This window comes from Scyliorhinus torazame, chromosome 17, assembly GCF_047496885.1.
Source record: "Scyliorhinus torazame isolate Kashiwa2021f chromosome 17, sScyTor2.1, whole genome shotgun sequence".
In the NCBI taxonomy this organism is placed as follows: Eukaryota; Metazoa; Chordata; class Chondrichthyes; order Carcharhiniformes; family Scyliorhinidae; genus Scyliorhinus; species Scyliorhinus torazame.
The window spans coordinates 64,484,358-64,498,915 of NC_092723.1; the positions used below are offsets into that span (position 1 = coordinate 64,484,358).

Below are 14,558 nucleotides of genomic sequence, written 5' to 3' on the forward strand. Positions count from 1 at the left end.
TGCGCTAGCAATCTGCTGGCCCTCTCCCCATGCTCATACACCACTCCCCTCGCCTTCCTAAGTTGTTCCACGGCCCTACTTGTGGATAGCACACCCAGTTCCGCCTGCAATCTCCGTCTCTCCCTGAGTAGGTCCTCCCCCGGGGACCCCGCATGCTCCTCGTCTATCCGGTGAATTTCCCTAACCAATCTGTCCATTTCTGCTCTGTCTGCCCTGACCCTGTGAGCCCGAATTGAGATTAGCTCCCTCCTCACTACTGCCTTCAGCGCCTCCCACAGGGCCGCTGCTGAAAATTCCCCCGTATCGTTCATCTGCAAGTAATTTTGCATACACTTCCGAAGTCTCTCACGTATCCCCTCCTCCTCCGACAGTCCTACGTCTAACCTCCATTGCGGGCGTTGGTAATTCGCCCCCCTCGACCTGCAGGTCCACCCAGTGTGGGGCATGGTCCGAGACAGTGATTGCCGAGTATGCCGTATTCTTTACCTCCCCTACACAGTCCCTGCTCAAGATAAATAAATCAATCCTAGAATATACTTTATGAACATGCGAATAAAACGAGTAGCCCCTTCCCGTCGGCTGTCTGGCTCTCCATGGGTCCACAGCCCCCATTTGCTCCATGAACCCTTTCAGCTCCCTTGCCATTGCTGGGGGTCTACCCGTTCTGGGACATGACCGGTCCAGCCCCGGATCAAGGACCGTATTAAAGTTCCTCCCCCCCCCATTATCAACTTATGTGAGTCTAGGTCCGGGATCTTCCCCAGCACTCTTTTTTGATAAAGTCAACGTCGTCCCAGTTCGGCGCATATATGCCAAAATGAACTTTTAACCATACATCCAAGCAGTCATGAAGATGACCTGTTTCCATCTCCATAATGTTGCCAGTCTCTGTCCCTGCCTCAGCTTTTATGCTGCTGAAATCTTCATCGTTGCCTTTGTTACCTCCAGACCTGACTATTTTGATGAACTCCTGCCCTGTCACCCACATTCTACTCTTTGGAGGGCAGGTTAAGCTCAGTTGGCTAAACAGCTGGTTTGTGATGCAGAGCAAGGCCAGCAGCATGGGTTCAATTGCCCATCGCCTGAGGTATGGTGATCGACAGGTTAAATCACCACCAGTCAGCTCTCCCCTTCAAAGGGGAAAGCAGCCTATGGTCATCTGGGGCTGTGGCAACTTTGCTTTACTCTGTAAACACTAGCCATCCAAAACTCTGGTGCCAATGTCCTAACTTGCCCCAAATACCATTCATCCATCACCCTGGTGCTTGCTGACCTGCATTGGCATGTATTTGAAATGCCTCATTTTAAAAATCTCATCCTTGTTTTCAAACGCCTCTGTGCACTGTCCCCTCTGTAATCCTTTCAGCCCTATGACCCGCCAAGACAACTGTACTTTTCTAATTGTAGCCCCTTGAGTTTCTTGATTTTAATTGTCCATAGGTGGCTGTGTTTTCAACTGCGTAGGTCCGAAGGATTGGAATTCCTTCCCTATACCTCTCTGCCTCTCTAACTTCCTTTTCCTGCTTTCTGCACTCCATAACATCCACCTCCTTGACTAAGCTTTTTGCCATCTTCCCTAATACTTTGTATTTTGATTTATGAGGCATGCTATGCTACAATCGAAGTTGTTGTTGCTTTTTTCAGCCTTGATTATGTCTGAAAAATACAGGATGAAAAGATGGATATGTGAAGCCTTTTTGGCCTGTTGAAACTTCTCTCTGGTATTACAGCTTGCAAAACTGAGCATTAAATTGTTTTAGAGGAGATATTAAACTGAAACCTTATTTGTCTTATTTTGCTGGTTCAGGTGGATGTTAGAGATTTTACGGCACTGTTAAAAGAAGGGTAGGGAGTTCTCTGGTGTTATGATCAAAATTTCTTCTTTAACCAACAGCATAGAAACATTTAACGCATTTATCTCTTTGTATTTGTGGAAAATATTGTCTCTCTTCCCTTAGCGCTTCCAGTATCCTGTTCCTTTTGAAGCGGGGTGGCTACAGTCTTGCATAATATTTCAAATTAATCACAACCAATACATTATAAAGCCTTTGTTTAATCTTTCTGGTTATAGCATATTCCCATTGTCATCACTGAAATTGGGTCATTTGGGTTTAGACTTGCTGCTGAAGAGTTCCCATTGAATAGTTAACAAATCAGCAGCCTTTGATTTTATTTGGAACTGAAATTAAAATTCGGGGTGTTTTGGGAGTTGGTGGCCGGGGGGTGGGGAAAGTGAGCACCTGACACATGATTTTGTGCTATATTGTACCAGGGTAATTTGTTTTTCTCTAGTGTCTAGCAAGGGGGTAAAGGAGTTTTCCCCACTGGGTGGGTGGAAACGCCTAGTAACTAGCCAACTCTGTTTTAAAAAAGAAAGGGGCAGCAATGAGTCACAGGGAAATGATAATAAACAAAGCATAACATCAAGTGACATAAAATGATTAGAAAATTGCCCAGAAAAGTTACATCAGGGCATGTAAGCCTATGTAAATGAGAAATGTGTGGAGCTAACTTGAGTAACTGTTAAAGGCAGATGAATGTTGTGCAGTGGAAAAGCACTGCACACTCCACAAGTGAGTTAATTTAACAAGAATGAATCACTGGTTTCTCATGTAACCCAGAATTTCTAGATATTTTAATAAAAGTTTTCTTTAATGTTTACACAGGTTTCTACTGGAAAGTAAAGCAGACTAATTTTGGTGACTTCAAGAGAAGTGCACAGAAGCTGGTAACCTTTTGTATAGTTCTGGAATCATCATTCATAAGGAAGGAACCCACTACTGTTTTGGAGGAGTTATAATTGTTTAATGAAAAGCTGCCTTGGAGGTGAAGTTGCTTGGATTGGAAACATAATTTGCTGTGGGGAAAGGATTTGTACTGTGGAGAAAGGATTTGTGCTGTGGATCTGGTCTGGGAGAAAACTGGCTGGTGTAGAAGGATTTGAGGACTGGAGAAAGTCTGGCTACTTCAGGAATTTTGTCGTGACAAGAGCTGCTGGTGGGGTTTGGTGGCGTGACTGCTGCTTATACAAGGTGGGTGTGCCTTTCTTTATTGAGCAGTTTTATTTTGTTAGTGCATTTCTATGGGACCAATATTATGGGACCAATATTAAGATAGGCTAGTTATCAAAAAGATCTATGGGACTAGGCAAGGAATCTACAGTAACTATACGATGACTGATTGTAAGATGGCAGTAAATGAGGAGTTGCATATAATGGTACTGTTTGGCTTTCATGGAACTGCTGACAGTAATGTTGTTTTATAATTTTTTTTTTTTAAAGGTTGGTTCAACAGTAACAGTATGAGCTCAGATGGTAAGCACATTCTTTTTCAATTGAGAGTTATCGAAAATGCAATGCATAATGTATTATTCTGCAGCTTTGTATGCCCTATACACAACAGGCACTGCTGTGCCTTGCTCAGGGTAGTGAGAAAATGTGCTCAGCAAACATTCTAATCATTTGAAATCCACACAGATTTCTCCCCCCCCCCCCCCCTCATTTTTTGAAGTATAATACTTGAAGCCCAAGGTAATTTTTGTACCTTTCTGGGTTAATTATATGGTTTTTCTTGGACTCCTGAGCCAGGCTCACTCTTTAAGTGTAACATGCACATTCAACACCTGAGAAATTGAAAGCTCTAATATCTGTTGGATGTTTGAAATAAGCACTGAACATGCTGAAAATACACACCTGGTTAATGAGCACCTTGAAAGTTAATGCTGGGGTGTCCAAACTGTGACCCTTATCCCTAGCAGCACAGGAACTCAGAAGATAAATCTTAAATGAAAGCTATCATACGTTAGTACTCAAAACTAGCGATGTTTCTAAATTAATGGGTACATTAACTTTTATAATTTCAACTTTGTTATATAAGGCTCTGCGATATACACCTCACTGGCTTACAAAGAAAAATTCTTGGATACTGCATAGCATTAGGGGAAACCTTCAAATTAAAACTGTCAGAAGTTCTGTAAAGGGTTGAAATAGGCCTGTTGGACCTGCTCTACTAATTTTACTCGCCATGGCAATGCTTTGTACCAGTTTTTGTACCTTTTCAGAATATAAACTAAGGTGACCAACTACGGGCAAACTTGTAACAGAGAGGGGGTGGCGGTGGCGGTGGTGATGATTTGTTTAACCTGTAATTTGGTGGGATTAGAGGTGGGGAGGGAATCCCACCACACCTTCGTGACCCGGTGCAAGTTTGGTAATGTAACCCACCCATGGACATGTGCTGATAACCCCCGAGCACAAACTACAACACTTTGGGGGACTGGTGCATGCAAACAAAAAAAGGCTGGTTGACACATGTGCGCAAACACCGACTAGACAACGTAGTTAAATTCCAGGACAAAATATGTCCCAGGAAGTCAGGCTGTAGGACAGTCCTGGAAAATCCAGGATTTTCCACATTAGCATTGCCCTTTTTTGGGGGGATATATATCAAACACAACCATACCAAAAAAGAAAGCCAACAAGAATACACATAACAAATAGTTAAATAACATTCCACCATCCCTCCTCCATGCCGCTGCCCTCCACCTCCCCTACCTCCTTTTTAACACGCAATGCGCGCCCCATCCCCCTCCACAGTCCGAACTTGACCTTTTCCAACCTGAGGAACTCTGTGAGGTCGCTCACCGAAAACGCCGGTTTTACCGGCCCCGAGCCCCTCCACTCCAATAAGATCCGTCTCCGGGCTGCCAGGGAGGCAAAGGCCTAAACGTCAGCCTCTCTCGCCCCTTGGACTCCTGGGTCTTCTGACACTCCAAAGATCGCCACTTTTGGACTGGGGTCAATGTGGGGGGTCTCCCTATTACAGGGGGGGGGGGGGGGGCGGGTGAGATCGGGACACCCCTGTACATGGGGGTAGGGGGGCAGCCACGAAACCTGCGGGTGGGGTGTTGGTGTGGTGCATGTGGGGGGAAGGGGTGGGTGGGTTCAGGACTGATTTGCAGTGTGAGGGGCGTGACCAGCGGACCTCGCTATCAGGCCGCCCGTTCAAGATGACGGCCGATAGCGGGATTCCCCTGGAATCCCTCGTATTCCATGCCATGCATTAATTTGCATGGCGTGGAACACTAAATTGCATCCCAGGGGGATCGTAAACTAGCTCCGGTGGGAGAACCCACTGAAGTCGTAACTATTCTTGAAGTAGTCGATAAACGGTTTCCATCTCCGGGCAAACTCCTCCACAGTCCCTCTCAAGGTGGACTTGATCTTTTCCAGCCTGAGGAATTCTGCAAGGTCGCTCACCCACACCCTCGGTTGCGGCGGCCCCGAGTTCCTACATTCCAACAAGATCTGTCTCTGGGCTACCAGGGAGGCAAAAGCCAGCACATCAGCCTCTCTCGCCCCTGGACTCCCCGGTCTTCCGACACTCCAAAAATTGCCACTTTTAGACTCGGAACCACCTTCACCCTCAACACCTCAGACATAACAACAGCAAAGCCCTGCCAGAATCCCTCCAGTTTTGGACAGGCCCAAAACATGTGGACATGGTTCGTGGGCCCATCCGCGCTCCGCTCACATCTATCCTCCACCCCCTCAAAAAACCTACTCATTCTGGTCACCGTCATAAGTGCCCTATGGACTACCTTGAATTGAATAAGGCTACTTCTCGCACACGAAGAGGATGCGTTCACTCTCCTCAAAGCCTCCCCCCACAGCCCAGCCTCCAACCCTCTGCCCAGCTCTTCCTCCCACTTGCGCTTGACTTCTATCGCCCTCCCAGTCCATTAGTTCTTTGTAAATCTCTGACACTCTGCCCTCATCCACCCCTGTTTTCGACACCACTTTGTCGGGATGGGAAAGGACGGCATCTGCTTCCTAACATAATCCTTCACCTGCAAATACCGGAACCCATACCTTCTGGGCAGCTCAAATTCCTCGACCAAACCCATCAAGCTCGAGAAACTGCCCCCAACAAATAGGTCCCCAAACCGCACAATCCACACCCGTTGCCACTCCCCGAAATCGCATGTACAGCGAACCTATGATTCCCGCAGATCGGTGCCCAAACCGGAGCCCCCTCCAGCCTCAGGTGCTGGCGCCACTGTCCCCACACCCTCGGCGCCACCACCACCACCCAACTTGTGGAGTACCTGGCCAGCAAGAACGGCAGGGATGCCGTCAGCGGTGCTCCTAAACTTAACTCGTTGCAAGAGGCTGCCTCCATCTGCATTTTTGGGGACGTTTTTGTGGGTTGACTTTTAATTGGCTCTGTTCACATTAGAAGATTGTTTCCCCTTGTTCTGCATTCTCCGTACAAGAATGTCCTTTTTCATTTCAACTCTGCCCAAATTGTCTCTTATGCGTGTTGCGCAGCTACCAAATTCTTTGAGCTTCAGTTTCAGTTCGTGTATGGAACCGTAACCTAATGAAAATTCATAACATGTATCTCCTTTTATCTGTCACCTCCGTTACTGTGTGAAAAAAATCTCATTAGTTCGAATGGCTCTCCCTAATCAGTTTGCTCATTTTCTCCCCGATGTTGGATTATAGAAACTTTCAAAGTATTTTATTCCAGTGATTTTAAACTAGTGTGTAGTAACTTGGTGTGTCTCTTTTTTGAGTAAAAGATGCACAGTAACTGTCTTCTAATCTATGTTACTATCCCTGAAATGTTTTTAACATAGTGGGGTTCATTCTTTTATCTCACCATCCTCCTCCCCGTGCCTGCCGCTAGACAGTGACTGCACTCATGAAATGCACTGCACCATTCCTTGTCCTAGGCTGCGAACATAACCAGAGGGAATTAAGTGCAGGCCCACTCCTGACTGGGTCTACATTTGCAAAAGAAGGTGATGGTGACATTTTGAAATGCTCTGGTATCTCCAGTCTCGCAACTGGAAGTCCAGAGCAGTGGGAGAACAATAATGCTCCTTCTCAACATATTTTAATGTCTCTGCTGGGTTTGTGCCTACTTCATATGCAGGTGGTCTGCTCTGCCTCACCTCCCTTGGGAAAGCTAGAAATCCCTGGGCAGTCTAAAAGGGGCATGGACTCAGTGTTGCAAGTCTTTTGTCTAAATCTATTTTAATGCACCCACCTCCTTATTTTCTTTTATTCTTGCAATAAATAGAAACTCAACCGCGATAACACCTGCAAGCTTTTTTTATTACCTCCCCCGTATCTTTTTGTGATTGCTTTCTGTAATTCTCCCAACCTTCGCTCCTGTCATGTTTCAACCTTATAAGCTTATTTTGTTTAAAACAGACCTGACAACATGGTTATATTACCCTGAAGTTCCCCATTTGCCTTTCAAAAGTATGGACTTGATTTGTAATCCACAAATTGCTTTCCTGAATAGACTTTACTCTTGATCTATAAATGTACAAAATTTTCCCACCCTATTTTAGTTGTTAGTTTGCCATTCCTTCAGGATTAACCTTGTGCAGACTTTCAAGTGCGAAGTTTACAAATTAGACTTTTACAATTATCCTTTCTATCCCATTAACCTGATGAGTTCACTTGTATGTGGTCACTGTTGCCCATATGGTCATTCACGACACAATTGTTAACTATTTTTGATTTGTTATTGAAAATCGTCAGGTTGAAGACGCACTACATTTAGGAAACTATCCTGAACAAATCAAGTAAGTTTCTGTGCTGTGCTGTTAACTCTACATGATGCGTATAAAGGTTAAAGTCTCCTAATATTTTTCTTTTGCAGGCCTCCCGAATGTGCATGCATTCCTATTTTAAATCATCCCATTCCGAAGATCCATAAAACATTCCATTGGCTTTTCCCTTTCACAAGTTAACAAACCTAACTTTATTCTTTATCTCTAATACTGGTTGTTTGAATATTGATTAAATGTAAATATGAGTTTTGAAAAGGTATCGATACTGCCTTTGATGCATTAGAAAGTGCATATTGAAGTCACTGCATTTACACTCCCCAAGTTAACATGCATTACTGTGAATTAGATGTGAAGACGAGAACTGATTCCAAAATTAAGCAGAATGGAACTATGACTCTCTACTCCTGGGTGCTTGGTCAGTTGTGTTGTGTCATTTTATCAGATGAAGACAGCATTTACACTGACTGCACCATGTTCTGGTGCTGAGGATGTATTGTAAATGCATTGTCAATGAAAATGACGCTAAACATATAGTAACTCAGTAAATGTTCACCATGAGTTAGATTATTGAAGATTTTGTACAGCATTTGGTGACTGTAGGAAGTCTCCTCAAGAGTTACTGAAATGAGGGCAGCACGGTGGTGTAGTGGTTAATACTGCTGCATCAGGGCACCGAGCACCCGGGTTTGATTCCGGCCCTGGGTCACTGTCCGTGTGGAGTTTGCACGTTCTCCCCGTGTCTGCATGGGTCGCACCCCCACAATGCACAGATGTGCAGGCTAGGCCATGCTAATTTGCACGTTAATTGGAAAATGAAAAAAGTGTTACTGGAATGAGGGAATGGCAAATGTTTGCTTTGAAATGGGGAAGGTGGTGACAAAATGCATTTCTATTGTTTATTTTTTAATTTAAAGTACCCAATTCATTTTTTCCCCAATTAAGAGTCCATTTAGCATGGTCAGTCCACCTACCCTGCACATCTTTGGGATTGTGGGGGTGAGACCCACGCAGAATAGGGGAGAATGTGCAAACTCCATATGACAGTGACCCGGGGCTGGGATTGAACCCAGGTCCTTGGCGCCATGAGACAGCAGTGCTAGCCACCGTGCTGTCCCTTACTATTTACTTTTATAAAGCAGGAACACATTTTACAGGTGCAAGAAACTTTTCTCCCTTTCTATTACATGGATATATGGCTCCATAGGATTTGGCATCCTTCTAATAGTTCACCCATTCTTTACATGTGGATCTGGATTAATGGAAGAGGGGAGACAGCAATCCTGACAGTTGCATACTGATCTTTCCAGCCGGAGCCATTGGGAGAATTTTAACCCCTGCCCAAGGATGCTGGAAGTCCATTATATCCTCTCTGCAACGTATGATCAACAAGCTCAGTTTTGCACAGGTCCTACTTATCCTACTCTATAGCGCATCTAGCAAAAGATTGTAGATTTCCCTTCTGTTCTTTTGTACAGTTTTCTTACTGCTAAGAATATTACTGCAGCTGATTTATGACTCCACAAATGCTGATAAGGCAATAACACCTCAACTAAGTAACCATCCTTCATCTGGGAGCTTGATTGTCAGCAAAATGCATGATGGTTGAGACAGCACACTGTTTAAGTTTTATCCATAGTAGTTTCAGTGCACTAGATCAGTTGTAGCACCCTATCGGTTCAGTCGGCTGGTTTAGCACAGTGGGCTAAACAGCTGGCTTGTAATGCAGAACAAGGCCAGCAGCGCGGGTTCAATTCCCGTACTGGCCTCCCCGAACAGGCGCCGGAATGTGGCGACTAGGGGCTCTTCACAGTAACTTTATTGAAGCCTGCTTGTGACAATAAGCAATTATTATTATTAATCTACCTTAGCTGAGAACTCCATACAGAGGCCAAACATCAGGCATTTTGGTCTGTATGACGTAATGTTACATCCCCACATATTACTTTTAGATAGTGATATCTAGTGTGATAGGCGCAATTGAGTTTTTAAAAAATTTTAATAGACCAGTTAAAAATACATAGGTTTGACTCTGATTTGCAAGTAACTCGTACTAAAGTGTGAAACCTGTATGTAGGTATTTATTTTCTGCTGAATGAATATCAGTGCTGCATATTTCATTAAGAAAATTACTTTTGGTTCTTGAGAGGATCTTTTTTGATTTGCAAACTTCTGGAAACAAAATATATTTGCTGAGTAATAGACAGTGAATAGTATATAGCACACTGAATATATTTAAATATTTTAACTTTTATCATGTTTTGGAAAAGTTCACCTCTTAAAAGTACTTTGGTAAATTTTGGGAATATGTTCAAACATTTGTGCATTTCACTTCTCGGTTACCAATTTTTAATAGGCGGTACAGTAAACACTTCCATTCTGTTCGTCTTCTGAATAAACACACTCATATTAACTGTTTTGTCTGGTCAATGGGTTGCTTGTAACCAGAAAGAAAATTTGTTTTGAGAATTTTACTTTTCTGTGATGTATTCGTTACGGTACTTGACCGGAAGTGTTGTGATATCTACAGTTTGTGCATAAGCAGAGCTCGTATCTAACGAGGAAGGTTTTATAAACTGGTTGCCTTTTTTTGACAGGTATGGCCTCACAACTCCAAGTGTTTTCACCAATGTCAGTAAAGTCCAGTGCCTTTTGCAGCGTGAAGAAATTGAAAGTGGAACCCATCAACTGGGATGTAACGGGACAAGGCTGCACCACAAAACATTGTAATCAGAGCAGAAATCCTTCAGTGACTCAAGGACAAACAAATCTGCCCCATGAGGCACCAAGCAGCATAGTGGTTTATGAACAGAATTTACACCTCCCCACAAACTCTGGGTTAATCCCAGTTCTGAGTGCCGACAGTGGAGCTTGTACTACAGCCTTGTCTGTTGGGTCATCCAACGGCGTGCAGAGTTTGACACGCCGAAGCACAGTCACTCTGTTGGATACCTATCAAAAATGTGGACTGAAGAGAAAGAGTGAGGAGATTGAAAGCAGTGGCAGTGTGCAAATAATTGAGGAACACCCACCTCCGATGCTTCAGAACAACACTGGTAGGACTGCGGTGGGAACGACTGCCACCACCACATCAACTGTAACTTCAAAGAATGGCAGTTCCACCTATGAAGGAGATTATCAGCTGGTACAACACGAAATACTTTGTTCAGTGATCAGTAGTTATGAGGTTTTGGAGTTTCTTGGCCGTGGTACATTTGGGCAGGTGGTAAAATGCTGGAAAAGGGGTACCAATGAAATCGTAGCGATCAAGATCTTGAAAAATCATCCCTCTTATGCACGTCAGGGGCAGATTGAAGTGAGCATTTTAAATCGTTTGAGCACCGAGAATGCTGACGATTACAACTTTGTACGATCCTATGAGTGCTTTCAACATAAGAATCATACCTGTTTGGTGTTTGAGATGCTGGAACAGAACCTGTATGACTTCCTTAAACAGAACAAGTTCAGCCCTTTGCCCTTGAAGTATATACGACCCATCCTGCAGCAGGTGGCCACGGCCTTAATGAAACTAAAGAGCCTTGGCCTAATTCATGCAGATTTGAAACCAGAGAACATTATGTTGGTGGATCCGACCCGTCAACCCTATAGGGTGAAGGTCATAGATTTTGGTTCAGCAAGTCATGTTTTAAAAGCAGTTTGTTCCACATATTTGCAGTCTCGGTATTACAGGTCAGTAAATAGTTTCTAATTCTTTTAATTGGTTTTGAGAATTATTTGTGGTAATAATTCAATTCCTAAACAAATTTGCTGTGAAATACAAAGGATGAGTTTAAGTTAGAGTGGGTAGTGGAGTTAAGGACATGCATCAAACCCCTTGTTCCCCACCTCTGATGATTAACATAGCTGAGGCTATGTTAACTCTGGCCTCATTTCCACCCCACTGTATGAATCTTATCCATTGGCAAAGTATACTCTAAAAGAATGTGGTTTGAAGATGAGATTGACTATTAGGTTCTCCAATCTGAGTGCCTTTTGGCAGAAAAATTCATGTTTCTTTCCCCTTTACATTGGGATGACTTCAGAGTGAGGAGTGTTGCGATCAAACTTATGACCTCATTAGTGGAACAACTAAGTAGAAATGAAAATAGTTGTTGAGTAGGGAAAAGATTGCTGACAAAGCAAATACAGTCTCCACCACTTAAAACATCCAGATTCACATTGAGAGTCACTAATATCAACCAAAAGGTGTTGGCCATTATCCATACCCATTTCAAAGTTGCCGTTTGGTTTTAAAATACTCTTGTTTTGGGCAAAAACAACCGTGCTTGTTAGTTTGTTTGATCAACTCCGTAATAATCAGCTCATTAGGCTGTCTTTGCACTAACCACATTAGATCAAATTCGACCTGGTGTTTCGTCAAAGAATACCAGATTAAGATTCAATAATGGGTTTTATTTTGCAAAAGAACATGGCCAACTACAAAATTTTTGTAGCAGTATGTTTCAGCCATCCATGGATACAGTTGGTGCCTATTTGATTTGGATGTGGTTTTCTGGAGGGTTTTCTGCTCTGCTGCCACTCAGCAATGCCTCATTCATTTTGAATATAACGATTTGGTCATTTTACCCACCTGATATTTCCCTCTGAGGTCCTCCAGGTTTTTGTGAAGATTCCCATCTCCCAGATGAGTTTTGCAGTGCTGTTGCTATGTACAGAAATCTGAAAAGGAGGGAAATGGGAATATCAACGGAAATTAAGAGAAATTGTTCCCACGTTTTCTGTACAATGATGCAGTGTCTGATTTCATTCTAAAGTGGTTAAATTCTCTCTGCTATCAGAAGAGGGAAAATAACTCCCAGCACATGTTCTCTTCTAAAATGTCTGTACATTCCATTATTTTTTAAAATTTAAAGTACCCAATTTTTTTCCAATTAAGGGGTAATTTGGCATGGCCAATCCACCTACCCTGTGCATCTTTGGGTTGTGGGGTGAGACCCCCACAGACACTGGGAGAATGTGCAAACTCCACACGGGACAGTGACCCGGGGCCGGGATCGAACCCGGGTCCTCGGTGCTGTGAGGCAGCAGTGTTCACCACTGCGCCAACTTGCTGCCCTATACATTACATTCTTGGGGTGCGAATTGTACGAACCAGTTAATTTTTGAGGGCTTGTCCGCATGTGCAATTGGAAATTTAACCATAAAGAAAAAGCAATATTTGCATGTATTGTTTTCATTATTATGTGAAATAGGTTGCATGTTTATAAAGGATTAAGCTGTTCAATGAATGCATTTTATCAGGATTATAGACCAATTGGAGTCACTCATTAAGTGATTTCTCTTTCAGAAATGTTGTAAGTTGTAGCAAGTTCAAGATAATAGCCTGAAGTGTACAATATGTTCACTGGTTCATGTTGCAAAGTATGTCGGGCATGGGGAGGAAGGCTGAAGCGAAGAAAAGTACTTGATGTCTCACTTTGTATTTTTCTGTGTTCACACAATTGATATCTTTTCCTTCCCAATCATAATTAAGTAAAATGTATGCATATGCTGCTCAAGGTTCAACTACGCAATTTTTAAAATATATATGTAATTTGACTACATTTAGGGCATTTATTTGTTCATTCATGCTGTCCATTATGTTCGCCTGGGGAAGTATTTGTTTCTTCATTGCTTTCTGCCAAGGATTTGCACTGATAGTTTTATCCTGCAATGTAAGGTAAAACTTTGAGCTGTTTTGGTCGGTTAAATTTCCTGCAAACAAATATACCAGTATACTCCGACCGTAAAGAAATTCTGCAATTTAAAAAAACTTGACACAAATGCAGACCATGAAGCTGAATGCTGTATACTAAACTCCGGAATAAGATAAACATTGGGCATCAACTATGATAATCATTGACTAATGTGATTTGATTAAAATGGAGCGGCTTATAACATGGAGCCTTACTTTATTGTCACATTTTTCCTACCAAATCAATTAGGGATATTTAAGCTTTAGAGAGAACACCATACCGATTCACTAGCATGTTGCCTGGTGTGAGGTAATACAACAATATAAACACTTGAAAAATTGGTTTTGTAGAATCATAGAATGATTACAGTATAGAAGGACGATGTTCGACCCATCATATTTGGGCCTGATTTCTGTAAGAGCAGTTCAGCTAGTCCCAATCCCCTACCTTTTCCCCCAGCCCTACAATTCTTTTCTCTTTGGATAATTCTCTTTTGAAAGCCACAACTTGAATCTGCCTCTGCCACATTTTCATGCAGTGCATTACAGATCCAAACCAGCCGCTGTTTGTTTTTAAAAATGTCCCAATGTCATCTTTGGTTCTTTTGCCAATTACTCTAATCTGTGTCCTCCAGTTCTTGACCTTTCTCCTAGTGAGAACAATTTCTCCATTTCCACTCTGGGCCCTTCATGATTGTTAATATCGCCTTATGTTCTCCAAAAGTACAGCCCAGCTTTGCTAATCTATTCTCGGAATTGAGGTGTCTCAAATCCTTTCTCTTTCTCTACCCTCTTCAATGCTGTCATATCCAGACTATAGCATTATGTCCAGAATTGGACACAGTATTCCAGTTGAGGCTATACCAATGATTTATAAAAGGTTGACCATAACTTTCTTGCTGTACTACCCCACTTTCAACGTACCCGGCCACCTTCAACAATTTGTGCACATATATCCCCAAGTCTCTGCTCCTGCACTACCTTTAGAATTGTATCTGTTATTCTATATTGCCGTTCCTTGTTCTTGCAACCAAAATATCACTGAACATTTTTCTGCATTAAATTCCATCTGCCAGGTGTCCTATTCCAAAGTCTACATCTTGAAGTCTAAAACTATCCTCCTCACAGGTAGCAACAGGTTTAGAGTCTGGAAATTTCAGATTATGCCCTGTACACCCAGGGTTAGGTCATTTATATCAATGCAAATTACAGGCTGATATAATAGAAGGTTTTTTTTAATTATAAAAGACTAATGCAGAATAGATAGACGTGTACTCA

General features: G+C 42.8%; 1 protein-coding gene across 8 annotated transcripts in view; it reads left to right on the forward strand.

Moving 5' to 3' along the window:
• Nucleotides 1-14,558, forward strand: part of LOC140393916 (homeodomain-interacting protein kinase 1-like) — a 152,891-nt gene that overhangs the window by 14,552 nt on the left and 123,781 nt on the right. For 5 of the 8 annotated variants that reach the window (XM_072480553.1, XM_072480551.1, XM_072480554.1 and 2 more), the window contains exons 2-6: nucleotides 2,667-3,032; nucleotides 3,282-3,314; nucleotides 7,557-7,600; nucleotides 8,853-8,993; nucleotides 10,183-11,275. In XM_072480553.1, the coding sequence (XP_072336654.1) occupies nucleotides 8,933-8,993; nucleotides 10,183-11,275 (1,154 nt within the window). In that variant the 5' untranslated portion in view covers nucleotides 2,667-3,032; nucleotides 3,282-3,314; nucleotides 7,557-7,600; nucleotides 8,853-8,932. Of the gene's footprint in view, nucleotides 1-2,666; nucleotides 3,033-3,281; nucleotides 3,315-7,556; nucleotides 7,601-8,838; nucleotides 8,994-10,182; nucleotides 11,276-14,558 lie in introns of those variants that run through there. The other 3 variants (XM_072480556.1, XM_072480555.1, XM_072480552.1) reach the window with 3 other exon arrangements.